The following is a 25,634-nucleotide window of genomic DNA, read 5'->3' on the forward strand; positions in this document are numbered from 1 at the left end:
CCAGTGTCGCCTTGCAGTTCAGGGCACGTGCACATCCTGACTTGGGTTGCACTGGTGTGGCAATCTCGGTCTGTGGACCTATGTCCCCAGGTAATTTAGGGTACAGGCATAATTCAGACCCAAACTGCAGGATCTACAGTTTGTGAACCACCTGAATCTATGTCTCCAGTCAGATCAGGATACGTATAGGAACCAAATGCAGCCCAGATGGGTATCAGTCACAGACTTTCCCAGCCTTCGACTGACTAGGGGATCTGGGCAAAGGCAAAGCTCAGACTCGAACCGCAGGTCAGCTCCTTTTGGAGCACTCACTCACTCGGCGCAGGACGTGCAGGGTTGAGAGTCTGTTCACCCCGCCCGCAGCCAGAGAAGACCCTTGGGCTTCTAAGTGAAAACTGCCTCTCTGCTGCGGGAGCAGGGAGGCCAGGACTCTGTCTGTAATGGCAGCGGGGCCCTGATGCGTGCACTGTGCCCTCAGGGATTAGCTGGGAAATACCTGGCTTTCTCCACGTGTTTCAGCTGGGAGCCGTGGCAGTGTGGGCGAGCACAGACTCGAGCCCAGGAGTCCAGCCACTCCCGAACACTGTCTCTCTTGGCGCAGGGCGTGCAGGGTTGAGAGTCTTTTAGTGTTGTTTTAATTTGCATCTCTTAAATGACTAATGATGTTGAACATTCGTCCATGTATTTTTTTGCCATTTGTATTCCTTTCTCTGAGAAGTATGTATTCCTGTCAGATGCCCATTTTTGAATTGGGTCTTTGAATTTTGGGGGCCTGATTTTTTAAAAATTCTTTATATGTTCTAGACAGGAGTCCTTTGTCTGAGGGACAGTTGGCTAAAATTTTTTCCAGTTTGTGGGTTTTCTTATTACTCTGCTGGTGATTTCTTTAGATGTGCAAAAATTTTTCAATAAGGTGAGATCCCAGTTATTGATTCTTTGAAGAATTTCCTGTGCAGCTTGATTTTTGTTCATGAACTCTCTGCCTATCCCTATGTCTTCAAAATTTCTACCTACTTTCTCTTCCAGTAGATTTAGTGTTTCTGTTTTCATATTTAGATCTTTAATCCATTTTGACTTTAATTTGATGCATGGTGATAGACAGGGGTCTATTTTCAGTCTTCAATATGTGTCAAGCCAGTTTTTCCAGCGTCATTTATTAAAGAGGCTTTCTTTCTTCCAGTGAACTTATTTGGTCCTTCCGTCAAAGATAAGGTGGTTGAGTGTATTTGTGGTTGTGACTGCATCTTCCTGTCTGTTCCATTGATCCTCAAGTCTGTTTTTTTGCCAGTACCATGCTGATATTATAACAGTAGTTTATGGTTTGGTTCTGAATGTCCTCCCAAAGTCTCGTGCAGTCATGGGGCAGGCTTCTAGAGTTTATGATTGGTTCATGTGTGTGAGTGCTACACTCACCCTGGGGTGGATAGTTTGCATTTGTAAGGGAGAGAAAGAGGCTGCCTGCTGCCACTCTTCCCTTTTGCTGTTGCTGCTTTTGCTATCTGCCACCATGAATGGTTACCCTCTGCCATGTGCTGTTCTGCCTTCGAGCCAACTGAGTATGGACTGAAACGCCCACAGACTGAACTAAGTAAACCTTTCCTTCCTTAATTCTGGGTGTCAGGTATTTCGTCTCAGGAATGAGAGAAAAGTAACCCAGACAAGTAGCTTTGTAGTATAATTCCAAGTCAGGGATTGTGATTCTACCTGCTTTGCCTTTGTTACTCAGGATTGCTTTTGCTATTCTGGGTCTCTTCTGGTTCCAGATGAATTTTAGGATTATGTTCTTTAGATTTGTGAGGTATACTAATGGTATTTCAATTGGGATTGCTTTGAATCTATACAACAATTTCGGAAGTATGGACATTTTCACACTGTTGGTTCTCCTATCCATGAGCAAGGAATATCTTTCCATTTTCTGAAATCCTCTTTGATCTCTGTTTTCAGAGTACTGTAGTTTTCATTGTATAGATCTTTTATTTGTTTTGTTAGATTGATTCCTAAATATTTCAGTTTTTTGGATGCTATGGTGAAAGGTATGGTTTCCTTAATTTCTCTCTCAGTGTGTTCGTTGTTTTTATATAGGAATGCTATTGATTTTTTTTTTTTAATGCTATTGATTTTTGAGTGTTGATTTTGTATCCAGCTACACTACTGAATTTATTTATTAATTCTAGGTGTCTTTTGGTGGAATTTTTTGGGGTCTTCCATGTAGAGGGTCATGTCATCTGTGAATAATGATAATTTCACTTCTTCCTTTGCTATCCTTATTCTTTTTGTTTCTCTCTCTTGTCTGTATTGCTCTGGCTAGTGTTTCCAGAACTATCTTGAATAGGAGTGGTGACAGTGGACATCCTCATCTTGTTCCTCATTTTAAAGTGAAAGCTTTCAGTTTTTGTCCATTTAGTATGATGTTGGCTGTTGGTTTGTCATAGATAGCTTTGATCAGATTGAGGTGTAAAAACCATCTATTCCTATTTTCTGTAGGGTTTTTATCATGAATGAGTGCTGGACTTCATCAAAAGCTTTCTCTGCGTCTATTGAGATGATCATGTGGTTTTTGTCTCTGGCTCTATTGATAATGGTGTATTTTATTGAGTTGCATATATTGAGCCATCCCTGCATTCCTGGGATGAAGCCCACTGGTCATGGTGTATGATTTTCTTGATGATTTGCTGCATTCTGTTTGCTAGTATTTTATTGAGTATCTTTGCATCTATGTTCATTAGGGAGATTGGTCTGTAATTTTCTTTCTTGATTGGGTGTTTCTCTTGTTTTGGTATCAGTATAATACTTGCCTGTAGAAATGAGTTAGGGGTAATTGCTTCCTTTGCAATTCCATTGAAGAATTTGAGGAGTACTGGCATTAAATCTTTTCTGAATTTCTTGTAGAATTTCTCTGTGAATCCATCAGTTCTAGGTTTTTCTTTGTTGGTAAATTTTCAGTCACATTTTTAATCTCATTAATTGGGTTATTCATGATTTTTATATCTTTTTGATTCAACTTTGGTAATCCATGTATCTAGGAATCTATCCATTTCTCTTGAGTTTTCCATCCTATGGGAGTAAAGATTTTCAAAGTAGGTACTGACTATCTTTTGAATTTCTGTAGGATCTGTAGTGATTTCACACTTTTCATTCCTTATTGCATGAATTTCATTTTTTTCTTTTTTTTTTTTGTTAAGGTTGGCTAGGGCATTATCAATTTATTTATTCTTTCAAAGAACCAACTCTTGGATTTATTAATTTTTTTAGTGTTTTGTTCATCTCTATTGCATTAATTTCTGCCCTGATCTTTATAATCTCTCCCTTCTTTGGGCTTGACTTGTTCTTCTTTTTGTAAAAGTTTCAGGTGTAGCATTAGGCTATTTATTTGTTCTCTTTCTGTTTTCCTTATGTGTGAGTTCACTGCTGTATATTTCCCTCTGAGGACTGCTTTCAGTGTATCCCACAGATTCTGGTAAGTTGTATTTACATTTTTGTTTGTAGGTATTATTTAATTTCTTTAATTTCATCTGTGACCCATTGGTTGTTCAGGAGGTTGTTATTTAATTTCCATGTGTTTATGGAGTTTTTGTGGTTTCTTTTGTCATTAATTTCCAATTTCATTGCACTATGGTTAGGTAATATCCATGGGATAATTTCAGTTCTTTTGCATTTAGTTAAGCATGCTCTGTGGTCTGGAATGGAGTCTGTTTTAGAGAATGTCCCATGTGTAGCTGAGAAGAACGTATATTTTGATGCTGTGGGGTAGAACACTCTGTAAACATCTACTGAGTCCATTTGTTTGGAGATTTGGTTCAGATCTGTTATTTCTTTGCTGATTTTTTTTGTCTAGTTGACCTGTCTTTGTGTCAATGGTGTGTTTAGGTCCCCTATTACAACAGTATTAATAGTTACTTGGTTTTTCATGTCTATTAAGATTTGTCTTATATAGTTTGGTGCTCCCATATTTGGTGCACACGTATTTATGATTGTTATCTCTTCCTCTTGCAGTTTTCCCCTAACATGTACATAGTGGCCGTCTTTATCTCTTTTGATTGTTCTTGCTTTGAGGTTCACAGTGTCTACAAACAGAATAGCTACCCCTGTTTTTTTCCTAAGTTTCTGTTGCATGTAGAATTGTTTTCCATCCTTTGACTTTCAGCCTCTGAATTTCCTTTTGAGTTAAATTGTTTCCTGTATACAGCATATTGTTGGATTTTTTTTTTTTTTTCTTGATCTTCTCTGCCAATCTGTTTCTTTTGATTGGTGAATTCAGGCCCTTTACATTAATGGTTATAACTGATATGTATTGACTTATCTTTGTCATGTTATTTATTTGCTCTTGATTTCCTACTTTTTTTCTCTGTTTAATTGCTTGCTCTGCTTTGTAGTTGCTTTCTATTGTTGTTCTTAGAATTGTCATTTTTATCTCTTTCTAGAATATCTTTTAGTACTCTCTGTAGAGGTGGTTTGGTGCTCATGAAGTTCTTCAGTTGTTCTTTGTCATGGAAATATTTTATTTCTCTTTAAATCTGAAGGATAGTTTTGCAGGGTACATCAGTCTTGGTTGGAAGCTGTTTTGTCTCAGGACCTGGAATACTTCACTCCAACCTCTTCTCTATGAGATAGTTTGTGTTGAAAAATCTGCTGTGGTTCTGATTCCTTTATGGGTGATCTGTTTCTTTTCTCTAACAGCTTTTAGTACTTTGTTGTTTTGCTGGATTTCTGGGATCTCATTATGTGTCTGGGTGTTAGTTTTATTTTGGTTATGGCTAGTGGGAGTTCTGTATGCCTGCTTGGGAAATTTTCTGCTATTAATTCTGCAAATACTCTTTTTAGGTCATTCGTGTTTCCTCCTGCTGTTTCATTGACACTTATTAGTCTTACATTATTTCTTTTTGCATCATCTTGCAGCTGTTGAATTGATATTTCCTGGTTCCTTGTTAATTTTAAGAGATCCTTCTTTTCATTATAGTTAGCTGCAATGCTGTCTTCAAGATCCGAAATATCATCGTCGGCTTCATTGAAGTGGTTTTTCCAGCTTTTGATGGAAATTTTGATTTCCTGGATATCTCTTTGAATCTGTTTTGTGCATTCTAGATCTTTCCTATATTTTTCATTTAATGTTTCCACCAGTTTGCTATGCTCATTTATTTTTTTTATATATGTCTTCTTTAGATGTGCTGAGCAATTCTTTCATTATTGTTGTCATTTCATTTTTTTACCTGAGAGATTATTTCTGATCTGATTTCTTCTATGGCCTGATGGAGTTGTTTCTTTACCTACCTTGCAGTCATTGCAGCAATTTCAGGGGTGTGATTACCATGTTCTCCTATGTCGATGTCTCCTGGACTTGTTCTGGGTTGGGGTGGAATTCTGAGATTGCATTTTGGTCCTTTGTTTTGTCATTTTTAATTCCGTAGGCTGAGTGGTCAGTCTCCTTCTTCCCTGGCAGCTCGCCGAAGATCCCTAGCGTCCCGAGTTTTCTGGGGGTCAGACTTGACCCTCAGTGGTCACGGAGATGGTCTGCTAAGTCAGGGGTCACCAGGCAGTGGTGGAGTGTACCCAGCTCTCCCAGGTCTCATAGGAGAACAGCAATGGCAGCGGAATCATGGCCTGCCTGTTGTGTTGTCCTCAGGAAGTTGATGCAGCATACCAGGCTCTCTTGGGGCTCAGCTGCAAACTGTGATGACAGCAGATCATGGACTGTAGTGTCTGGGGTCTCCAGACAGCTGATATAGCAGGCAGGGCGCAGAGGTGAACCACTGTCCTTGCCAATTACAGACCAACTGGTCCAGTATCCCCAGGCAGCTCAGAGCACACACAGGGCCCAGGTGTGGACTGCAATAGCAGCAGGATCATGGGCCAGCTGGTCTCTTGTCCCCAGGAAGTGATTGAGTGTACCTGACTCTCTCGGGCTCAGCCACTGTGATGACTACAGATTGCGGGCCTCAGTGTCTGGGGTCTCAAGACAACTGATGTAGCAGGGCCCAGAGGCGAACCATGGTGCTTGCTGATTGTGCACCACTTGGTGCAGTGTCCCCAGGCAGCTCGGGCATGTGTTGGGTTCATTTATTTTGGTATTAGAGTAGGAGTCTAGCCTTATTGCCCAGGCTGACCTTGAATTTGTTATCCTCATGCTAGCCTCCTAGTTAGCTGGAATTTGACACATATGACTAGAACTAGACACTGTGGCTGACTCCCTCAGGTTTATTAATACGTATCTAAATCTTAAAATCATACCATTATTCTTAGAGTTAATATTGAATTACTTAGATTACTGATGGGAATTTTTCAGTTTTATATTTACATTTGCTCCCTTTGTGTGTTACATTCTTGTTTTGAAATAATGGTATTATCTTTACATACTATGTTCTATATCACATCTCCATGTTATAAATTTACAAATACATTATTTTTTAATGACCTTTAAAGTTTAAAGAAATTAAGAATAGAAGATATATAGTCTAATATTTATCCTCACCTTTACCTTTTCTTGTCCCCTTTTCCTTTCCATAATCCAAATTGGTATTTCCTTTTACACTGCAAAATTTCCTTAAAATTTTCTTACAGGATGAATCTGCTAGTGGTGAGTTTTCTAGATTTTAATGTATCTAAACCAAAGTGTCTTTTTTGTTTTTTGCGGGGGAAGTGTACTGGGACTCAAATTCTGGAACTCAAGCTTGCCAGGCAGGCACTCCACCAATGGTTTCTTTTCTCCAGGAGAGCTTCGTTGGATATAAAATTCTAAGTTTAGATGTTTAAAGAAATTACAAGTGTTTTAGATATATTGTTTAGTGTTGTCTTGCTTTCATAGTTTCTGAGCAAGAGGAGTAACTTTGCTTTTTTGTAACATGTAATTTTTTCTAGTTGACGCCAGCATTTTCTTTGTATTGGGTAGTTTGATTACAGTACATCTTGGAGTGAATTTCTTAATGGTTGTCTTGCTTGAGGTTTATTGAACTTGTTGAATTTGTCAGTTAAATTGTTTTTTACGAGTTTTGGAGTCTTTGGTCATTAATTCTTCAAATAATTTTGATCTCTTTCCTGTCAATTAGATTTTTACTGAAATGTTTCTTCTTAAATGGCTCTTGGAGAGTTTTCATGTTTATTCCTTTTTTTCTCTCTGTTTTTTAGACTTAAAAATTTCTGTTGATCTACCATCAATTTTCATGAGTTTTTCCTGTCTCCTGTAATCTGCTTTTGACCCTACCTACCCCTTTTTAAATTTTATTTTAATTTTTCTTTTTTTGTCTTTCTGAGACAAGGTTTTGCTATGCAGGTCAGTCTGGCCTTGAACTCACTTTGTAGTCCAAGCTAGCTTCGAACTTGACAGTGATCCTCCTGCCTCTGCCTCCTGAGTGCTGGGATTACAGGCATGTGCCACAATACCTGGCTCTAATTGATAATTTAGAAATAACATTTCAAGTGCCAGAAAATAAATGATGCTTGTAGTCAATCTCAGCATTTCAAACATCTAATCATTTCAGCAGCTCTATGAAAGTGGTATTAATTCTTTCAAAAGTCTAGAATTTCTTTTGAAAATAAAAGTTGTATTTTCATGGCAGGCATTTAACTCATGAATATCAAAACTATTTCATCACATAAATCCATTTAGGGGATCCTCGTTGAACCAGGATCCTCATTATTCCTTTTTCTCTTAATTATTACTACATTTCTTCTTTATACCTGCCAGTTTCCTTTGCAGAATGCAGTTGTTTTGTTTTTCAGGGTGGAAAAGCCACTGGCAGTGATTCAGGTGGTGTCATTGATCTCACAATGGATGATGAAGAAAGTGGATCTTCACAAGGTACTTAATTAGTAATGGTATTATGGAGTGCCTTGCTCTCATTTTCTGTCTTCATATACTACAGTATTCTGTGTAGACAGATTTCTACAGCATTATGTTTGGTAGGTTGTATCCTGTTTAAAATGAGAGTTTCTAAAATTAGAATTAACACATAGAAGTCAGATCTTGAGAAGAATATGAGCAAGGTATAGAGGAAAATAGCAGTTAAGAGTATATTTAGTTTATGGGGCTGGGGATTTAGCTCAGCGGCAAAGCGCCTGCCTGGCAAGCGCAAGGTCATGAGTTCGATTCCTGGTACCGGAAGAAAAGACCGGAAAAAAAAAAAACAAAAAAAAGAGAATATTTAGTTTAGGGAGCACTTTCTGTTTTGTTTATGTTATTTTACTTTGTCCTTGCAATAACCTCATCATACTCTTTTTAGACCTGAAGGAATTGGCAGTATTTAGAGAGGACATATCAGAATCATAAGTGGCCTAGTAATCAAATATAGGTCTTTTGACTCAACATTAAATGTTCTTTCTTTGTATGTGTGTGTGCCTGCCTTCTGTAGATACTTATAAATGTGTACACATTTAATTTTGATTGAGTTAATTTCTTTAGCCTTTTGTAAGTAAATACGAAAATATATTTAACACTGGAAATTCTCAGTGTTCTGAGTTACAGTATTTAGAAACTTACTGGGTAAATATTAAACTATATTCTGGTTTATTCTTCTACATTGTTAATAGATATTCTATTAAAAGTTCCATCATTAAATGGGAAATACTGAACTCAATTTCAATGGGAATTTTTTTCCTTAGGCTTTTCTGAACCTTTATTATACTATAGCATTTACAGTATATCTCTAGTTATGATTCAGGATATAAAGTATTTCACAAAATTGACTACAAAAAAATCATTCACAGAAATATATGTAAAACTCTATAGCAGTAGTGTTGCATTCAGACAGTCTGGTAAGGTCAGATGTTAAGTGGGCAACCTTTAAGATACTGAACTGTAAAAACTGAAGATGTTAAAAGTCATATTTTTGTTTTAGGAAAATTAATACCTGTATAATTGATTATTTAATAATAACAAAAGTTATTTCATTTCAATTTTGGAAATCAAAATGGGAAATTGAGAAATTTATTTTATCTACCAGGATTGAACTCATACCAGTATGATTATTCTATGAGTTCCAGGTTGCCTGTAGTGCTTTCATTATTTTCTTATGGGCATATATGAAAGTAAGCAAGCTCATTTTCATTACTCTGGGTATTTCACTGTCTAGCATCCAAGGCTTTTGTGTGCTCTTTCCATTGCCTATGTTCGGATTTATCTCTAAATTCTCCCATTCCAAAGGTACATTTTTCTTCTCTAATACCAAAAGTACGAGTTGCTGAAGCTTTAAGTTTTATTTTCATTTTATTGAGGAATTCCATAAGACAGAAGTCTGTGAGGGCCAGGGATATAGCTCAGTGGCATAAGCGCCTGTCTGGCAAGCGTGAAGTCCTGAGTTCAATTCCCAGTACCAAAAAAAAAGAAGTCTGTGAGCATCATTTTAGATGGAAAGACTTTTGGCTCATACTATTCAGTGCTACAGAGTGGTTTGTTTAAGGAATTTATCTGAGATGCAAACATTTATTGCATAGGCTTTTGAAGACCTTTTCATAAGACTAGACATTGTGTGTATATTTTATTTTAAAGACTAGATAATGGTGGTAAAGTAGCTATTTGTGTTAGCAAACAAACCTTATACAACAATGAGTAGTTGAAATTCAAAACCTCAGTGAAAAAAACTTGTCAATTTACAGTATTTGTTGAGAATAGTGTCTGATACAGGTATGAAGTTAACAGATATATTTAGGTAAGCAGCACAGCTAGTGTAGTTGATACTATAGTATATTGAATCCAAAAATAGTTTCTTTAATTAGCAAAAAAAAAAAAAAAAAAATAGCTGCATTCCTGTAAATGTGAATGAAAATCTTTTAGAAGAAACAGTGCAAGTATTTAAATAGCTCCTGGCTTGGATTTCAAATCAGCCAAAATATACCTCTGAAAGAAATTGTTCTCATAGAGGTGGGTAAATGTGATAGCTAAGTGGTGAGTAAAAATTAAATTCATCTATAAAGGAAAGACCTATGATTTCTAAAGTTTCCCTATCATTAATCATAATATGTCACTTTTAATTAACAGACTCCAAAAAAATCAGTCACACTCCTGTATCAACCATGGGTTCTTCTCAGCCCATGTCTCGACCATTGCAACCCATACAACCAGCACCACCTCTTCAGCCATCTGGGGTGCCGACAAGTGGACCTTCTCAAACTACCATACACTTACTACCTACAGGTAAAATTTCTGAATCATTGACCAGGCTCTAGTTTTTCCTGCAGAGAATTGTGACTGGAATTGAGTGGAAAGATTAGACAAAAAATTAAGAGTAATTCTCATTGTTACTTTGAAGATAGCGTATGTCCTTTTGAAGGCAATGTCATTTAGTTTTGCTGTTTTAAGTAGCACCACTGTTGAGAATTGCTACCAAGAAGGCTTAACCTCTGTGTCTTTGTCACCTGCCACTGTGAAGAACAGAAATGATGGAGCTGGATGAAATGATTTGTTCTGTGTACAGCCAAGATATTATAATTGATCAAGCAAGAATTATTTGAGTCTTACGTTGAATTTCGTTTAACTGGCCTGACACATAGTTCGGGAGTAAATGCTAATACTTCGTTTGCTACATTTCAAGAAAATATAAATCAAACATTTTCAAGATAAAACCTATGTCACCAAAACTGTTTAGAAGCCAATCAAGAAACTTTGTTTTCTTGCATATTAGGCTGTTACTTGGAGATGTATCTGCAAAGCATGTATGTAAGCACTTGTCTTATTAAGGAAAACATTGAGTTAAAATGGGATTTACTCATTGAAATTTCTACTTAGAATACCAGAATAACTTGTAGGAAAAGGGATATTTTCCAGTGATGTAGTAAATTATTTGGTAACCTTTCAATTATGAATTGTTTTTGAGGCAGTAAATGCCTAATAGTTTGGTATAAGTTTGTTGGATTCTAGAATTCTAAATGGTTATCCAGAATTTCCCATCATTTAAACTGTTATTTTACTTTGTTGACATGGCCAAGCAAAACAGTGTGTTTGTATGACTTTATTTCTGGCACAGAGTTTTTATATTAATTCTCATATTCAAATACTACTGTTCTGTCTAAATAGGTAGTTACTATTAAATTTAACCTTCAGAACAGTGATATCTGTTTCTTTGCATTCATATGAAGTTATAATGACAGTTACCTAATTTATATATTTCAGAAGGATATATCATAATGCAAATACATGAGCGTAATGAGAGCGAATTGTCCTCTTCTGAATACTTCCCTCTTCTGAAGGCTCACATTAAAACTTAAGATGTGTAAAGGCTGAAGTGTCTTTAGATGCATTTATTTTTTATTTTATGGCACTAGCGGTTGACTCTGAAGCGTTCTGCCACTGTGCTGTATCCCTAGACTGCAGGATCTTTTTAGTAAAGAAACGTTTTACTTATTTATTTTATTAAAGATTCCATTTTCTCTGGGAGGCTTGGTAGCTCATGCTTGTAATCCAAGCCCTCTGCAAGTCTGAGGCAGGAGGTTCATAAGTTCAAACCCAGCCTGGGCAACTTAGTGAGGTACCCTGTTTCAAAATAAAAAGGCTGGGGATGTAGCTTTGTACTGAGGCCCTGGGTTCAATCCCCAGTGCTGAGGGGAAAAAAGTTCCAAGTAAAAATACCTATTAAATTTCCTACTATATAGTTACTGTATTATCATTTGTGAAGTGTGACTCTAATTTAGAGAGTTATTAACAAGAAAAAGTTAACTCTTAAAAGTCACTGTTATTGCTGGGCATGGTGGCACATGCCTGTAATCCCAGGACTTGGGAGGCTGAGGCAGGAGGATTGTCACAAGTGCAAGTCCAGCCTGAGCTACATAGTGAGATCCTGTCTCAAAAAAACACCAAAAGAAAAAAAAAATTCATTGTTATTGTCAGGCCTGTTAGCATTTACCTATCATCCTATCTACTTGGGAGGCTAAGGCTAGAGGATCACTTGAGCATAGGCGCTTGAGACCACCCTGAGCAATAGACCCTCATCTCTTAAACCAAAAAAATTACATTTTTTTTTTTTTTTTTTTTAATGGGGCTGGCTATGTAGTTCAGTATGACCTTGAGCTCACTATGTAGCCCAGGCTGCCGTCAAACCCTTGTCAGGCCTTCTGGCTTAACCTTCCAAAGGAATTACAGGCACACACTATCACAACCAGTGAAGGTATTACATGATTATAGTTCCGTATTGTAAGTAAATGTTTAGGACTCAGTTTTTAAAAGTAAATATGTTAATGTTGCTCAAAATGTGCTCTCTGAGACATAGATGCAAAGAATGCTGGAATAGGGGAGAGGTAGACAAAATCTAATATACTAGGCAGCCAAAGACACAGGTTGTGTGTGCGTATGTGTGTGTGTGTGTGTGTGCATGTGCAAACATGTTAATTAAAATAGCCAGCCAGCTTCATGGCCTGTGGGAATAGCAGTATAATTTTAGATTTGTATTTCCTTGGGAGAAGGCTCAGAGGGCCAGTATTTGTACCCTACTAAGAACAGTTTAAAATTGAAGAGGAAAAAATTGCTCTTTTAAGTCATTCTTGTAGCAGTCATATTCTTAAATCTAGGTCCTTTTTAAAAACATGTTCATGATTGTCAGCTAGGCAAACTGAATAGTTAGAAGAGAATTAGATATGATTGAGGTACTCTTTTTTTCTAAAGCTTGGATTTTAATACTGTTAATTTGGTTAACTCTGTCATTCTTCCTTGCAGCATTACAAAGAAGACTGTTGCCCTCTTTCCCTGTTGTAGTTAATTAGACTTTATGCAAGCATAGCTACTATTTAATACTGTTCACTTAACATAAAATCTATTATATTCCTAATACATTTTCCTGCTTATCACTAGCTCCAACCACGGTGAATGTAACACATCGTCCAGTAACTCAGGTGACTGCAAGACTCCCTGTACCAAGAGCTCCTGCAAACCATCAGGTGGTTTATACAACTCTCCCAGCACCACCAGCTCAGGCCCCCCTGCGAGGAACTGTTATGCAGGCTCCTGCTGTTCGTCAGGTCAATCCTCAAAATAGTAAGAGACACTTTTCTTATATGTGGTTCTGAGGGTATAGGTAGTTCTCTTAAGCATTTAGTTGAAGTAGCTTATATTAATATTAGATTGACAAAAAGTTCTGGAATATAGTAAGACCCTTATTATATAAGTTTAGATCTACTATAGAACAGTTTTACAGCATAGATAACAGTGAATTGTGTACTTAAAAATTGGTAGTATATATGTTAATTAGCTTGATTTAGACGTTCCACATGTATACATGTTTCAAAACATAATATTGTATACCATAAATGCATAATTTCCTCAATTAAACATAATTTTTAAAAATAACCCCCCAAATCCTATTACTAATTCACTTTTCTTCCGTTAAGAAATCAGAGAAAATTGGACATGTGTGCTGTATGTTTAACTTAATTTATGGTCTGTTCTATTGTAGTACCTTCTTTGATGTTGGTCTGTACTCTGTTAAGAGACACCCTATCTAATTAAAGTAAGAATAATCAACTGTGGCTTAGCCCATATGATGGAAATTGTGGTAGAGTGTAGCTTCTAATGGAAGAAAGTGTTAAAGATATAAAAGGTGGAAAAGAAATGAAAATATTAGAGGAACTGTCTTGGTTACTTTTTTTTCATTGCTGAGACAAAAATACCCAACAGCCAGATTTAAGAAAGGAAGGATTGGGGCTGGGGATTTAGCTCAGCGGCAAAGCGCCTGCCTGGCAAGCGCAAGGTCGTGAGTTTGGTTCCCGGTACCGGAAAAAAAAACAAAAAAAAAAAGAAAGGAAGGATTTATTTAGCTCACAGTTTGTGAAAGTTTCAGTCCGTACTTGGCTGGCTCCAAGAGTGGCATATGGCAGAGGGCAACAGTTCATGGTGGCGGAAAATAGCAAAAGCAACAAGAGCAAAAGGGAGGAGCAGCAGAGAGCAAGCCACTTTCCCTTCCTTACATTGTAGGCAGGCTACCTGCCCCAGGGTAGTTGTAGCACTCACACCCATAATCCCATCATTGGACCATGAATCAATCATAAACTCTAGAAGCTCACCCCATGACTGCATGAAGCTTTGGGGGAACATCTGGACACAAACCATAACAGGAACCTTGTAGTTTCTTATATTATTGTATATTAGTGTTCCTTAAAAAAATGTGTAAAGTACGTATATATATATATATATATATATAATTTAGTTTTGAAAAATTTGATAGTGAGGATAAGTCTAGCTATGTAAAGAAACTGCAATAATATTATTGGATGACAGCTTCCAGGAGAAATTAAGCTGTGACTTTGGATCATAGTTTTGCTTAAGAAAATAGGTTGTCAGTGATTGTGAATGAGTTCTGGGGAACTATATGCACCACAGTCAGAGGATCTGGCAGAACTGCCAGATGCTAAATATATGGTTTAAATAGTAGATCACTCTATAAATTTTTTACTTTTGTAACCTGGGGTATTTCACAGCAGTTTCCTGTGGCGTGAAGTGAATATCTTTGACTGCTCAGCGGGGCATGAAAGGAAAGAGAGGAACCTCAGTAATGTAAAACAAGGATAACTTTTTGAGCTTTCTGCCCTCATTGAAAATGTGAGCCAAGAGGGATCTTGTAAAGACTGCTTCCATTTGTCTTTCGAGTCACAGTGGTCCTTCTGGCTTGTTTGGCTTCTACATAGGTTGTACAAGTGTTATGGAACTTTTGTTTGTACCCTCCTAGGAGGGATATGTATTTTTTTTTCTGTACTAGAACTCTATTCTTATATGTCATGTTTTCCCTCTTTCTTCATTTTTTTCCTCTCATATGAGTGGCACATATTCTCCAGTGGTTACCTAAGAAAGGGTTCATCTAAGGATTAGCTTTTTTTTTTTTTTAAGAATATTTTTTAAAAACATGCACACATACGTGCACACAGGCACACACAGTATTGCATATATAAAGATTTCTTTATCCTCACACTGAAATTATATTTTGGCCTGGTGTAGACATTTAGGTTGGAAGATTTTTTCCCTTTGAATTTTAAAAGCATTGCTTCATGGTTATCAGGTGTTTAGTCAGCATTCCACAAAAATCTACAGTAGAATTCTGATGTTCATTCCTTAATTTTCCTTTGTAGGTGTTACTGTTCGCGTGCCTCAAGCAACCACATACGTTGTAAATAATGGACTAACCCTGGGATCAGCAGGACCTCAGCTCACAGTGCATCATCGACCACCACAAGTGCATACTGTAAATGTTGGTGCTTACTTTACAACATTCTCAACTATAAAAACTGTGAAATAGCTTTTAAATTATTTTTATTGGTATAATTTTGATATACATAAAGATCACATTCATCATAGGGAATTTGTACTTATATGTAATATATCTTGATTCTTTCTTCCCCATTCCCCTCTCCTCCCTTCAAATGTTTTTCCCCCTCACTATTTACAAAAGCTTTGTTTCCATTTTTTCCCTTTTCCCTTCCCCCTCCCTTCTTCCCTTTCCCATTTGAACATTTTATTCCTACTTCTCAAACCATCTATCATCCATTCTGGTCTTCATTTGCGCTTTCAGTTTCTCACACAGGAGAAACAATGCAGCATTTAAACATGTGCGTCCAATTTATTTCACTTAAAAGTATAGTCTAAAGGTGCATCCATTTACATAAAATTGTGGTAGGTTTATCCTCCTTTATGACAGAGTAGTACTCTATTGTATATAAAGCCACATTTTCTTTATCCATTCATTTGATGATGAGCATCTGTGCTGTTTCCAAGATTTAGCTATTGTAAATTATGCTGCTATAAACATGGTTGTGCATATATTACTGTGGTGTGAGGCTTAACTCCTGTGGGAAGATACCAAGAAGAGGAATAGTTGTGTCAGATGAAATTGCTAGTTTTAGTTTCGTGGACCCATACTGAGTTTCATATTTATGGTACCAATTTATACTCCCATCAGCAGTGGAGAAGAGTTTCTTTTCTCCCAAGGACTCTCTAGCATTTGTTATTGGTTGATACCTTTGATGTATCTATTTTTTCTGGAATGAGATGGAATCTCAGTGTTGTCTTAATTTGCATTTCTCTAATGATCACTGATGCTGAACATTGTTTCATATATTTATTTGCTGTATGTACTTTTTCATCTGAGGAGTGTCTATTCAGTTTCAGTTATCCATTTTTGGATTGGGTCTGTAAATTGGGGGGTGGGGTTTGATTTTTTTGAGTTCTCTATATACTCCAGATATTAGTCCTTTGTTTGAGAAATAGCTGGGAAAAAAATTTTTCCCATTTTGTTGGTTGTTTGTTCACTCTGTTGATGATTTCTTTTGCTATACAAAAGCTTTTCTACATGGCAAGATCCCAGTTGTTGATTCTTTGTAATATTTCCTATGGGACTGAGGTTTTGTTTATAAAGTCTATCCGTACACTTATGTCTTCAAGAGTTTTACTTACTTTATCTCCCAGCACAGTAAGTGTTTGTGTTTTAATATTTAGATCTTTGATTCATTTTGATTTTAGTTTAGTACAAGTAAGAGATGTGGATTTAGATTTAATCTCTGGCATATGGAAACCCAGTTTTCCGACACCATTTATTGAAGAGGTTATCTTTCTTCCAGTGAAGGTGTTTGGCCCCTTTGTCAAAGATAAAGTGACTAAGGGTGAGTGGAGTTATTTCTGCATCTTCTGTCTGTTGCATTGATTTTCATGTGTTTTTTTTTTTGTTTGTTTTGTTTTGTTTTTTGCCAGAACCATGCTGTTTTTAATCATGGAAGCTTTGTAGTATGATTTCAAGTTGATTATGATACCACCTTCCTTGCTTAGTTACCTTAGAATTGCTTTTGCTGTTATAGGTCTTTTCTGGTTCCAAATGAAGTTTAAGATGGTGTCTTCTAGTTCTGTGAGGTATGCTTTTGGTATTTTGATTAGGATTGCCTTAAGTCTGTATAAAAGTTTTGGGAGTATGGCCATTTTCACTATATTGGTTCTTCCTATTCAAGGATAAGGGATATCTTTCCATTTTCTGATAACCTCTTGAATCTCCTTTTTCAGAGTACGATAATTTTCAGTGTAAAGGTTCTTTTATTTCCTTCATTAGATTGATTCCTAAGTATTTCATTTTCTTTGATGCTATTGTTGTTTCCTTAATTTCTCTCTGTGAGTTTGTTATCTGTGTGTAGGAATGGTACTGATTTTTGAGTATGGACTTTGTATTCTGCTACACTGCTGAATCTGGATATTAAATCTAGGAGTCTTTAGTAGAGTTTTTGGGATGTTCTGTGAAGAGTATCATGTCATCTGCCAATAATGATAATTTAACTTCTTTTTTTTCTATCCTTATTCCTTTTATTTCTTTCTCTTGTCTAATTATTCTAGCTAATGGTTCTAGAACTATATTAAATAGAGTGATGATAGTGGACATCCTTATTTTGTTCCTAATTTTAGAGTGAAAGTTTTCAACTTTTGATCATTTAGTATGAGGTTGGCAGTTTTTGTCATAGATGGCCTTTGTCAGATTGAGATACAGACCTTCTGTTCTGGGTTTCTCTAGGATTTTTATCATGAATGGGCGTTGGACTTTGTCAAATGCTTTTTGTGCATCTATTGAGATGATCATATCATATAGTTCGTAGTCTTGGTTCTGTTAATGTGATGTATAACATTTATTGAGTTTCATATATTGAACCATCTGCATCCCTGGGGTGAATCCTACTAAGTCAGGTATGTAATCTTCTTGATTATTTCCCTCATTCTGTTTGTCAGTATTGTATTGAGGATTTTTGTATCTATGTTCATTAAGGAACTTGGCATGTAATTCTGTATTTTGCTTGGATCCTTCTCTGATTTTGGTTGGATCCTTCTTAGAAATGAATTTGGGAGTGTTGCTTCCCTTTCAGTTTCATTAAAGTGTTTTAGGAGTAGTGGCATTAGATCTTAGTCTATAAAATTCGGCAGTGAACCCATCAGAGTCTGGGGATTTTTTTGTTGGTAGTTTTTAAATTACATCTTCAATTTTATTGATACTGGCTTATTAAGAATTTCTGTAACTTCCTGATTCACCTTTGGTAATTCATATGTTTCTGGGAATCTGTCCATTTCTTCTGTGTTTTCCATCTTGTTAGACTACAGGTTCTCAAAAGTAGGTATGATGATTTTGTGGATTTCTTTAGGATCTGTTGTGATTTCCCCCTTTTTCTTTCCTAATTCCATGGTTTTGAGTCTTTTCTTTCTTTTTTTGTTAAGGTTGGCTAAGGGTTTGTCAGTTTACTTTTTCAAAAAACTAACTCTTTGATTCATTGATTCTTTGTATTGTTTTCTTAGTCTCCATTGTATTAATTGCTGCTCTGATCTTTATAATTTCCTCCTTTGTACATGCTTTGGGTAAACTTGCTGTTTTTCTAGAAGCTTGAGATTCTGCATTAGTTTGTCTGTTGAGCTTTTTGTGTTTTTCTGATGTGGGAATTCACTGCTATAAATTTCTCTTATAGGAATGCTTTCATTGTGTTGCATAAGTTCCAGTATGTTGTATTGGTATTACTGTTTAATTGTAGAAACTAATTACTTCTTTAGTTTCATCTGTGACTGACAGGTTATTCAGGAGGGTGTTACTTAATTTCCATGTGTTTTATGCAGTATTTGTGGTTTCTTTGGCCATTGATTTCCAGTTTTATTGTATTATGATCTGATAATATGCATGGGAAAAATTTCAGTTCTTTTGCATTTACTTAAGCATGACCTGTAGGCTAGTATGTGGTCTCTTTTGGAGAACGTCCCATGTGCAGCTGAGTAGAATGTGTATTCTGTTGTGGGTTGGAACACTCTGTAGATATCTGCTCAGTCCATTTGTTCAAAGGTTGAGTTCTGCAGTGGTATGTCTTTATTGATTTTTTTTTTTGTTTTTGTCTAGTTGATCTATTTGTGACACTGGGAAATTGAGGTTCTCTCTTATAGTTGTATTAATGCTTATTTGATTTTTCATGTCCATTAATGTTTGTTTTTACATCATAGGGTGTGCTGATATTTGGTGCTTAAATATTTATGATTGTTATCTCTTCCTCTTGGATTGTTCCCTTGACAAAGATGTAGTGACCTTCTTTATCTTTTCTGATCAGTTTTGGCTTGAAATCCACTTAGTTACTTTTCTCTCATTGCTGAGACAAAATAGCTGACACCCAAAGTTAAAGGGGAAAGTTGGTTTAGCTCACAGTTTGTAGAGGTTTCAGTCCATAATTAGCTGGCTCCAAGGCAGGGTGGAACATGGCAGAGGGTTCACTGTGGTGAAAGACAGTAAAAGCATGTGAACAAGTGAGAGAGAGAGAGGGGAGGGAGAGAGAGAGAGAGAGAGAGAAGGGTCTTTCTATCCCTGCCCCAGGGTGGGTGTAGTACTCACACTTTTAATCCCAGCATTGGACAGTGAATCAGTCACAAACCCTAGATTCAGCCACCTTCAAAAGCCTGCCCCACTCTATGACTGCATGAGGCTTTAGGGCAACATCTAGACACAAACCATAACATTGACATTGTCTCCAAATAAAATAGCTACCCCTCTTTGTTTGTGGGTTCCTGTCACATGAAATATTGTATACCATCCATTTTCTTTCAGACTGTAAATTTCTTTTCGAGTTAAGTGAGTTTTTTGTATGCAGCATATTGTTGGATCTTGTTTCCTGATTCATTCTGACACTGTGTTTCATTTGATTGATCATTTAAGACCCTTTTACATTGATGGTAATAATTGATATGTATTGACTTGTTTGCCATTGATGATTCCCTTTCTTTCACCTCTTTAGTTGCGTGGCTTGCCTACTGGATCATTCTACTGTGATTCATTAAATTGTTGTCTTCATTATCTTTGCCTAGAATGTGTTTTAGAACTTTCCATCTGGAGTGCTGGTTTTGTGGTCATGAATTTGTTCAAGTGTTCTGTATCATAGAAGTATCTTATTTTTCTATTGATCTTGAAATATGTTGGGTACATCATTCTGGGTTTGAGGTTTTATTGTAGTGCTTAAAATACTTCAATCTCTGGTTTCTGTTGAGAAGTCTGCTGTGATTATTTGTTGCTAGGTTTTTAATTACATTTTCAATTTCATTGATTATTGCTTTATTTAGAAATTTTACATCTTCTTGATTCAGCTTTGGTAATTCATATGTATGTAGCAGTCTATCCATTTCTTCTGCATTTTCCATCTTACTATAATACAAATTGTTGAGGTAGATAGTGATTTCTGCAAGATCTGTTGTGATTTCACCCTTTTCATTCCTAGTTGCATGGATTTGAGTCTTTCCTTTTTTTGATAAGGTTGACTAAGGGCTTGTTGATTTCAAAGAACCAGCTCTTCAATTCATTGATTCTTTGTATTGTTTTCTTAGTCTCCCTTGCATGAATTTCTGCTCTGATCTTTATAACTTCCTCCCTCATAGGAACTTTGGGTTTGACCTGTTCTTCTTTTTCTAAAAGCTTGAGGTTCAATATTAAGTTGTTTATTTCAGCCTGATGTGTTTTTCTGAAATGGGAATTCATCACTATAAATTTCTCTCATAGGACTGCTTTCCTTGCATTGCATAAGTTCCTACTCTATTGGCATTATTGTTTAATTGTAGAAACAGTCTAATTTCTTCTTTAATTTGATCTGTGACCCATTGGTTGTTCAGGAGTGTGTTATTTATTGGGGGGATGGTACCAGGAATTGAACTCAGAACCTTGCTCTTGCCAGGCAGATGCTTGTGCTGCTGAGCTATATCCCCTGCTCCATGACAGTGTTATTTAATTTGCATGTGTTTATGCAGTTTTTGTGGTTTCTTTGGCCATTTCATTGCACTGTGGTCTGATAAAATGCATGGGATAATTTCACTTCCTTTACATTTATTGAAGCATGTTCTATGAGCTAGTATGTGGTTAATTTTGGAGGATGTCCTGTGTGCAGCTGAGAAGAACGTGTATTCTGATGTGGCGTGGACTATTCTGTAGACACCTACTAAGTACATTTGTTGAAAAGTTTGATTCAATTCTAATATTTCATTGTTGATTTTTTTGTCTGGTTTACCTGTCTGTTTGTGGCAGTGGGGTATTGTGGTCCCCCACTACAATTGTTTTTTTTTTTTTTTTTTTTTTTGGTTTTTCTCCGGTACCAGGAACCGAACTCACGACCTTGCGCGTGCCCAGGCAGGCGCTTTTGCCGCTGAGCTAAATCCCCAGCCCCCCGCCACTACAATTGTATTAGTGCTTATTTGACTTTTCATGTGCGTTAATACTTGCTTTATATAGTTGGGTACACTGGTATTTGGTGCATGTATATTTATGATTGTTATCCCTTCCTCTTGGATTGTTCCCTTTATAAGGATGTAGTACTTTCTTTGTCTCTGTCAATCAGTCTTGGCTTCAAATCTATTTTGTCTACAAGTAGAATAGCTACCCCTGCTTTTCTCTGGGTTCCTGTCTTATGGAGTATTGTTTTCCACCCTTTGATTTTCAGTCTTTGGATTTCTTTTTGAATTAAATGTGTTTCTTGTGTGCAGCATATTGTTGGATCGTACTTCTTGATCCATTCTGCCAGTCTATATCTTTTGATTGGTGAATCAAGGCCGTTAACTGTCCCAACCCGCGGGTAAGTCAACGGAGACCCTAGAGGGGGAGTGGGGATGAGATAGGGACAAGAGACACGAAGAATGGAGACAAGACAGGATTCTTATCAAGTCTCGTTTATTGGCGGGAAGTGCTGTGTATATATAGGGCACGGAGAAATGTACAAGTTCTCAAGGCGGGAGTAACCAAGCAACCGGACAAAGGCGGGAGTAGCTAGGCAACAGTGGGCAGTCCCAACCTTAAGGGAGGGGCGCGTGACCTTGGGGAAATAGGCAGGGCATGAAGAAACAGAAACTTATCTCAGAAAACAGAAACTTAACTAATACTTACGATGGCTGCTAATATAAAATAGAGGTCAGTCACAGGTCTCCCACAATTAACATTAGTAGTTACAACTGATATGTATTAATTTAGACTTGTCATGTTATTTTCCTCTTGTTGGCTACCTCATCTGTACCCATCTATTTGTTTGCTTTGCCTGGTGAATTCCTTTTGTTGGGGTTCTTGGAATTGTAGTCCTTGTTATCTTTTTCTAGAATGTCCTTCAGCATATTCTGGAGTGCTGGTTTGTTGTTCATGAATTTCCTCAGATGTTCTTTGTCATGGAAGTATCTTCTTTCTCCATCAGTTTTGAAAGATAGTTTTCTGGGGTACATCAGTCTGGGTTAAAGGTTGTTTTTCCTTTTTTAGGGCTTGAAATACTTTACTCCAAGCTGTCCTTGACTTGAGGGTTTGTGTTGAGAAGTCAGTGTGTTTCTCATAGGTTTTCCTATATGAGTGATTTTTTTCTTTTCTCTAACAGCTTTTAAGATTCTCTTCTTATGTTGAATTTCTGGAATCTTGACTACTACATGCCTTGGTGTAGATTTTTTTTTTTTTTTTTTTTGATCATGGCTAATTGGAGTTCTATATGCCTCACTTAACTGTGTGTCAAATTCTTTTTCCTTGCCAGGGAAATTTTCTGCCATGACATCTGTGAACTGTTTTTTGTTTTGTTTTGTTTTTTTATCATGCTTTTTTTCATTGACTTCGATCAGTCTAATGTTATTCTTCTTTGTATCATCTAACAGCTGCTGGATTGCTTTCTTGTGCTCCCTTTTTTTCTTTCATTCTTTTTTTCTTTCTTTCATTCTTGTTGAGACAGGGTTTTACAATGTAGTTCAGACTGGTCTTGAACTTACTTTGTAGCCCAAGCTGGCCTCGAACTCACAATGATCCTCTTGCCTCAGCCTCCCAGGTACTGGGATTACAGGTGTGTACTACCATGCCCGGTTCCCCTTGCTATTTTTAAGAAATCTTTCTTGTCATGATCACTGATTGCAAGCCTGTCTTCTATTTCTGGGATTCTGTCCTTACATTGGTTTATTCTGCTGTGGGTACTTTCAATGGAATGTTTAATCTCCTGGATATCTGCTTGAGTCTGTTTTATGGATTCCATTTTTTTGCTATGTTGAACATTTATATTTTGCATTATTTTTCTACACTCCTGTATTTTTTTATCTGTGTCTGCTCTGGAGTCACTGTGTCTTCATTGTGTTCACTGTCTCTGTAGTAGTCTGAGCAATTATTTCTGATTGGATTTGTTTCTGGAGCCTTGTTCATTTACTTCGTTGTTACTGCTTCACATAATTCAGGTGGGTGGCTTTCAGATTGCCCCACCTCATTGTCGTTGTGTTTGCCTTTGGTGGACTGGATATCTGAGGTTGCATTTTATTTGTGAGGTGTGTATGTGTGTGTGTGTTGCATTTCTTCTTCTTTACTCTGGAGCAGTTATTGTTTCTTTTGTTTTTTTTTTCTGTCTTTTTGAGACAGGATCTCACTGTGTAGTTCAGGCTGGTCTTCAGCTCACTTTGTAGCCCAGGCTGGTCTCGAACTTACAATGATCTTCCTGCCTCAGCCTCCCGAGTGCTGGAATTACAGGTGTGTGCCACCACACCTGGCTAAAGGATTTTCTTTCTTTTTTTTTTTCTTTTTGGTACCAGGAATTGAACTCAGGACCTTGCGCTTGCCAGGCAGGCACTTGTGCCACTGAGCTATATCCCCAGCCCCAGTTATTGTTATTATAATTTTTGTGGTACTCCAGACTAAACACAGAGCCTCTTGTTTGTTAGGCACATTGTCTTCCACTGAACTATACCTTTACTCCCTTTGTTTTTTATGGCATTGAAATGTTGGGAGGAGAAAGGCCAGCTGTTTCCTGGCACACTCCTCTATGTGGGTTTCTCATCATTGGGTTCCAGTTAGGTAATGCTGGCTGGACAAGCACCCCAGTGATGGGGACCACATCCATATACTCCTGTGGCCCAGGTTCTCCATGCACAGTTACTTTTTCTCCTTGCATCCAGCAAGTGAGCTGTGAGGTGATATACTCTTGTCTTTTAAAGGATGGGGCCAAGGCACACTTCCAGAGGAGGCAACAGAGGGTCAAAATGAGAACTGGCTTGAACCTTCTTGACTCTGCCATTCCCTATGGGCATAACCTTAAACACATTACAAATTTCTCAGAGCCACTTTTTCTCATCTGTATAATAAGGTGATAAAATTCATTCCGGTGTTGTTGAGAAGATAAAAAGCAGGGTACAGGCCTGGCAGTTCAGAAATGTGAGCATGTTTCTCTACCTTTTTCAAGTTCAAAGTTGAGGATAGAGTTTTTTTGATTGCTCACTGTTGTGTCTCTTGATATGAAGGGACATCAAAGATAATCAAATTGTGAGACAGCAAAGGCACAGAAACTCAGATATATTCCCTAGACCCAGCAGAAACAATTAGAGTTACTTGAAAATGCCAGGTGCCGTGGATGGACGAGTAAAGAAAGGGCCATCCTGAGAAGTGTCTTCATACTCAGCTTGAGAGTTGCTTAGGAAAATGGCTCATGAGCCTGACAGGGATCCAGGACTTCAGCTCGTGAACTTCATGGACCCAGGGCTTTTGCCTCACCCTGGGCCAGCATCAAGGCTGTGAGGCCAAATTTGCACTGGTGCCAGTTAACTCTCTGCCCTGGGAAAGCCACCAGTTTCCCCTAAGCCTCCATTTCCTTACCTGCAAAGTGAGAAGTTTTGACCACATCCATATTTCTCAATCCAGGCTGTGGACAATTCCTGGGCACCTCCCCAGATCATCTGAATTAGAACCCAGACATTGGAATCTTTCAAAAGTGCCACAGATAATATACGCTATAAATGTGAGAACCACAGGCCCTCAGTTATTTACACATCCTTCTGTGCCTCGTGTTTCTGTGGGCCCATGAATGGGATATTTTGAGAAACTAACTTTTCTTGTGAACTCAGAATTCACCACTAGAAATTCCTTTTCTGTTTCTGACCTAGTTTTGAAATCTCTCCTAACGTGAAGAAGTCTAAATTATTTTGAAGTTCCTTTCTACCTTAAAAGTTTCTGTGATGACATGAGAAGAGTAGTCTGAGGAAGGGAATTTTCTGGTAAATTTAGGACTCACTGCTTTGCTACTAAGAATTCCTTTAAATTTTTATTTCTCATTTTGAAACCTTTTCTAAAGTGTTCTATTCCAACTTCTCCCAAGGGAAGCAGGTACAATAAATAAACAAGGGGAAGGAAGGCCACAACATGATCTAATCCTAGATAAGGCAGCCATTACTAATTGATGAAGACACTGGCCTCCCTTAATCTGCCTCAAAACTTCTTGGCCATTATCTGCCATAAACAATCAGTCAAAGCTGACACTTAAGGTGAAACCTGTTTGCTGTTTTGTGTATAGTATGTTTAGCTCAGTATATCTTTAATAATGGGTTATCTTTCAAAGCCTCAAGGCAAGGTTCCAAACAATCCTTCCTCCTCTACCACTTCTCCAAATACATGGGGATGTAACACAAGTATGTAGGTACTCTGCTGAATACAGATGTACTGAATCATGATTTAACTTCATCAATTTTTTGTGGTGCTGTGGATAAGGATTTTGTCATTTTCTTTTTTAAATTTTAATTCCTGGATTAGTGCCTGCAAATTGCCTATGGTGAGCAGCTTTATTGCTAATATTTAGAACCCTTATGAAATTACTACTTTTCAGAGGTGTCTTCTGGGTGTAGTTGGCTTTGGGGTTTTGAGTCTGTTGCAAGATACCTGCCTGTTTTAATTTACTAGGGATGAGAAGTTGATGACTATTTGGCCTAG

General features: G+C 37.3%; 1 protein-coding gene across 6 annotated transcripts in view; it reads left to right on the forward strand.

Annotated features, from left to right (window-relative positions):
* Positions 1-25,634, forward strand: part of Atf7ip (activating transcription factor 7 interacting protein) — a 144,419-nt gene that overhangs the window by 113,619 nt on the left and 5,166 nt on the right. For 3 of the 6 annotated variants that reach the window (XM_005378990.2, XM_005378989.2, XM_013511437.1), the window contains 4 exons: positions 7,714-7,792; positions 9,968-10,123; positions 12,770-12,952; positions 15,037-15,155. The exons of 1 other annotated variant lie outside the window; for it this stretch is intronic. In XM_005378990.2, the coding sequence (XP_005379047.1) occupies positions 7,714-7,792; positions 9,968-10,123; positions 12,770-12,952; positions 15,037-15,155 (537 nt within the window). The remainder of the gene's footprint in view (positions 1-7,713; positions 7,793-9,967; positions 10,124-12,769; positions 12,953-15,036; positions 15,156-25,634) is intronic. 2 more of the 6 variants (XM_013511438.1, XM_013511439.1) reach the window with 1 other exon arrangement.

Source organism: Chinchilla lanigera, unplaced genomic scaffold (assembly GCF_000276665.1).
Source record: "Chinchilla lanigera isolate Chin_1 unplaced genomic scaffold, ChiLan1.0 scaffold00012, whole genome shotgun sequence".
NCBI classification, from domain to species: domain Eukaryota; kingdom Metazoa; phylum Chordata; class Mammalia; order Rodentia; family Chinchillidae; genus Chinchilla; species Chinchilla lanigera.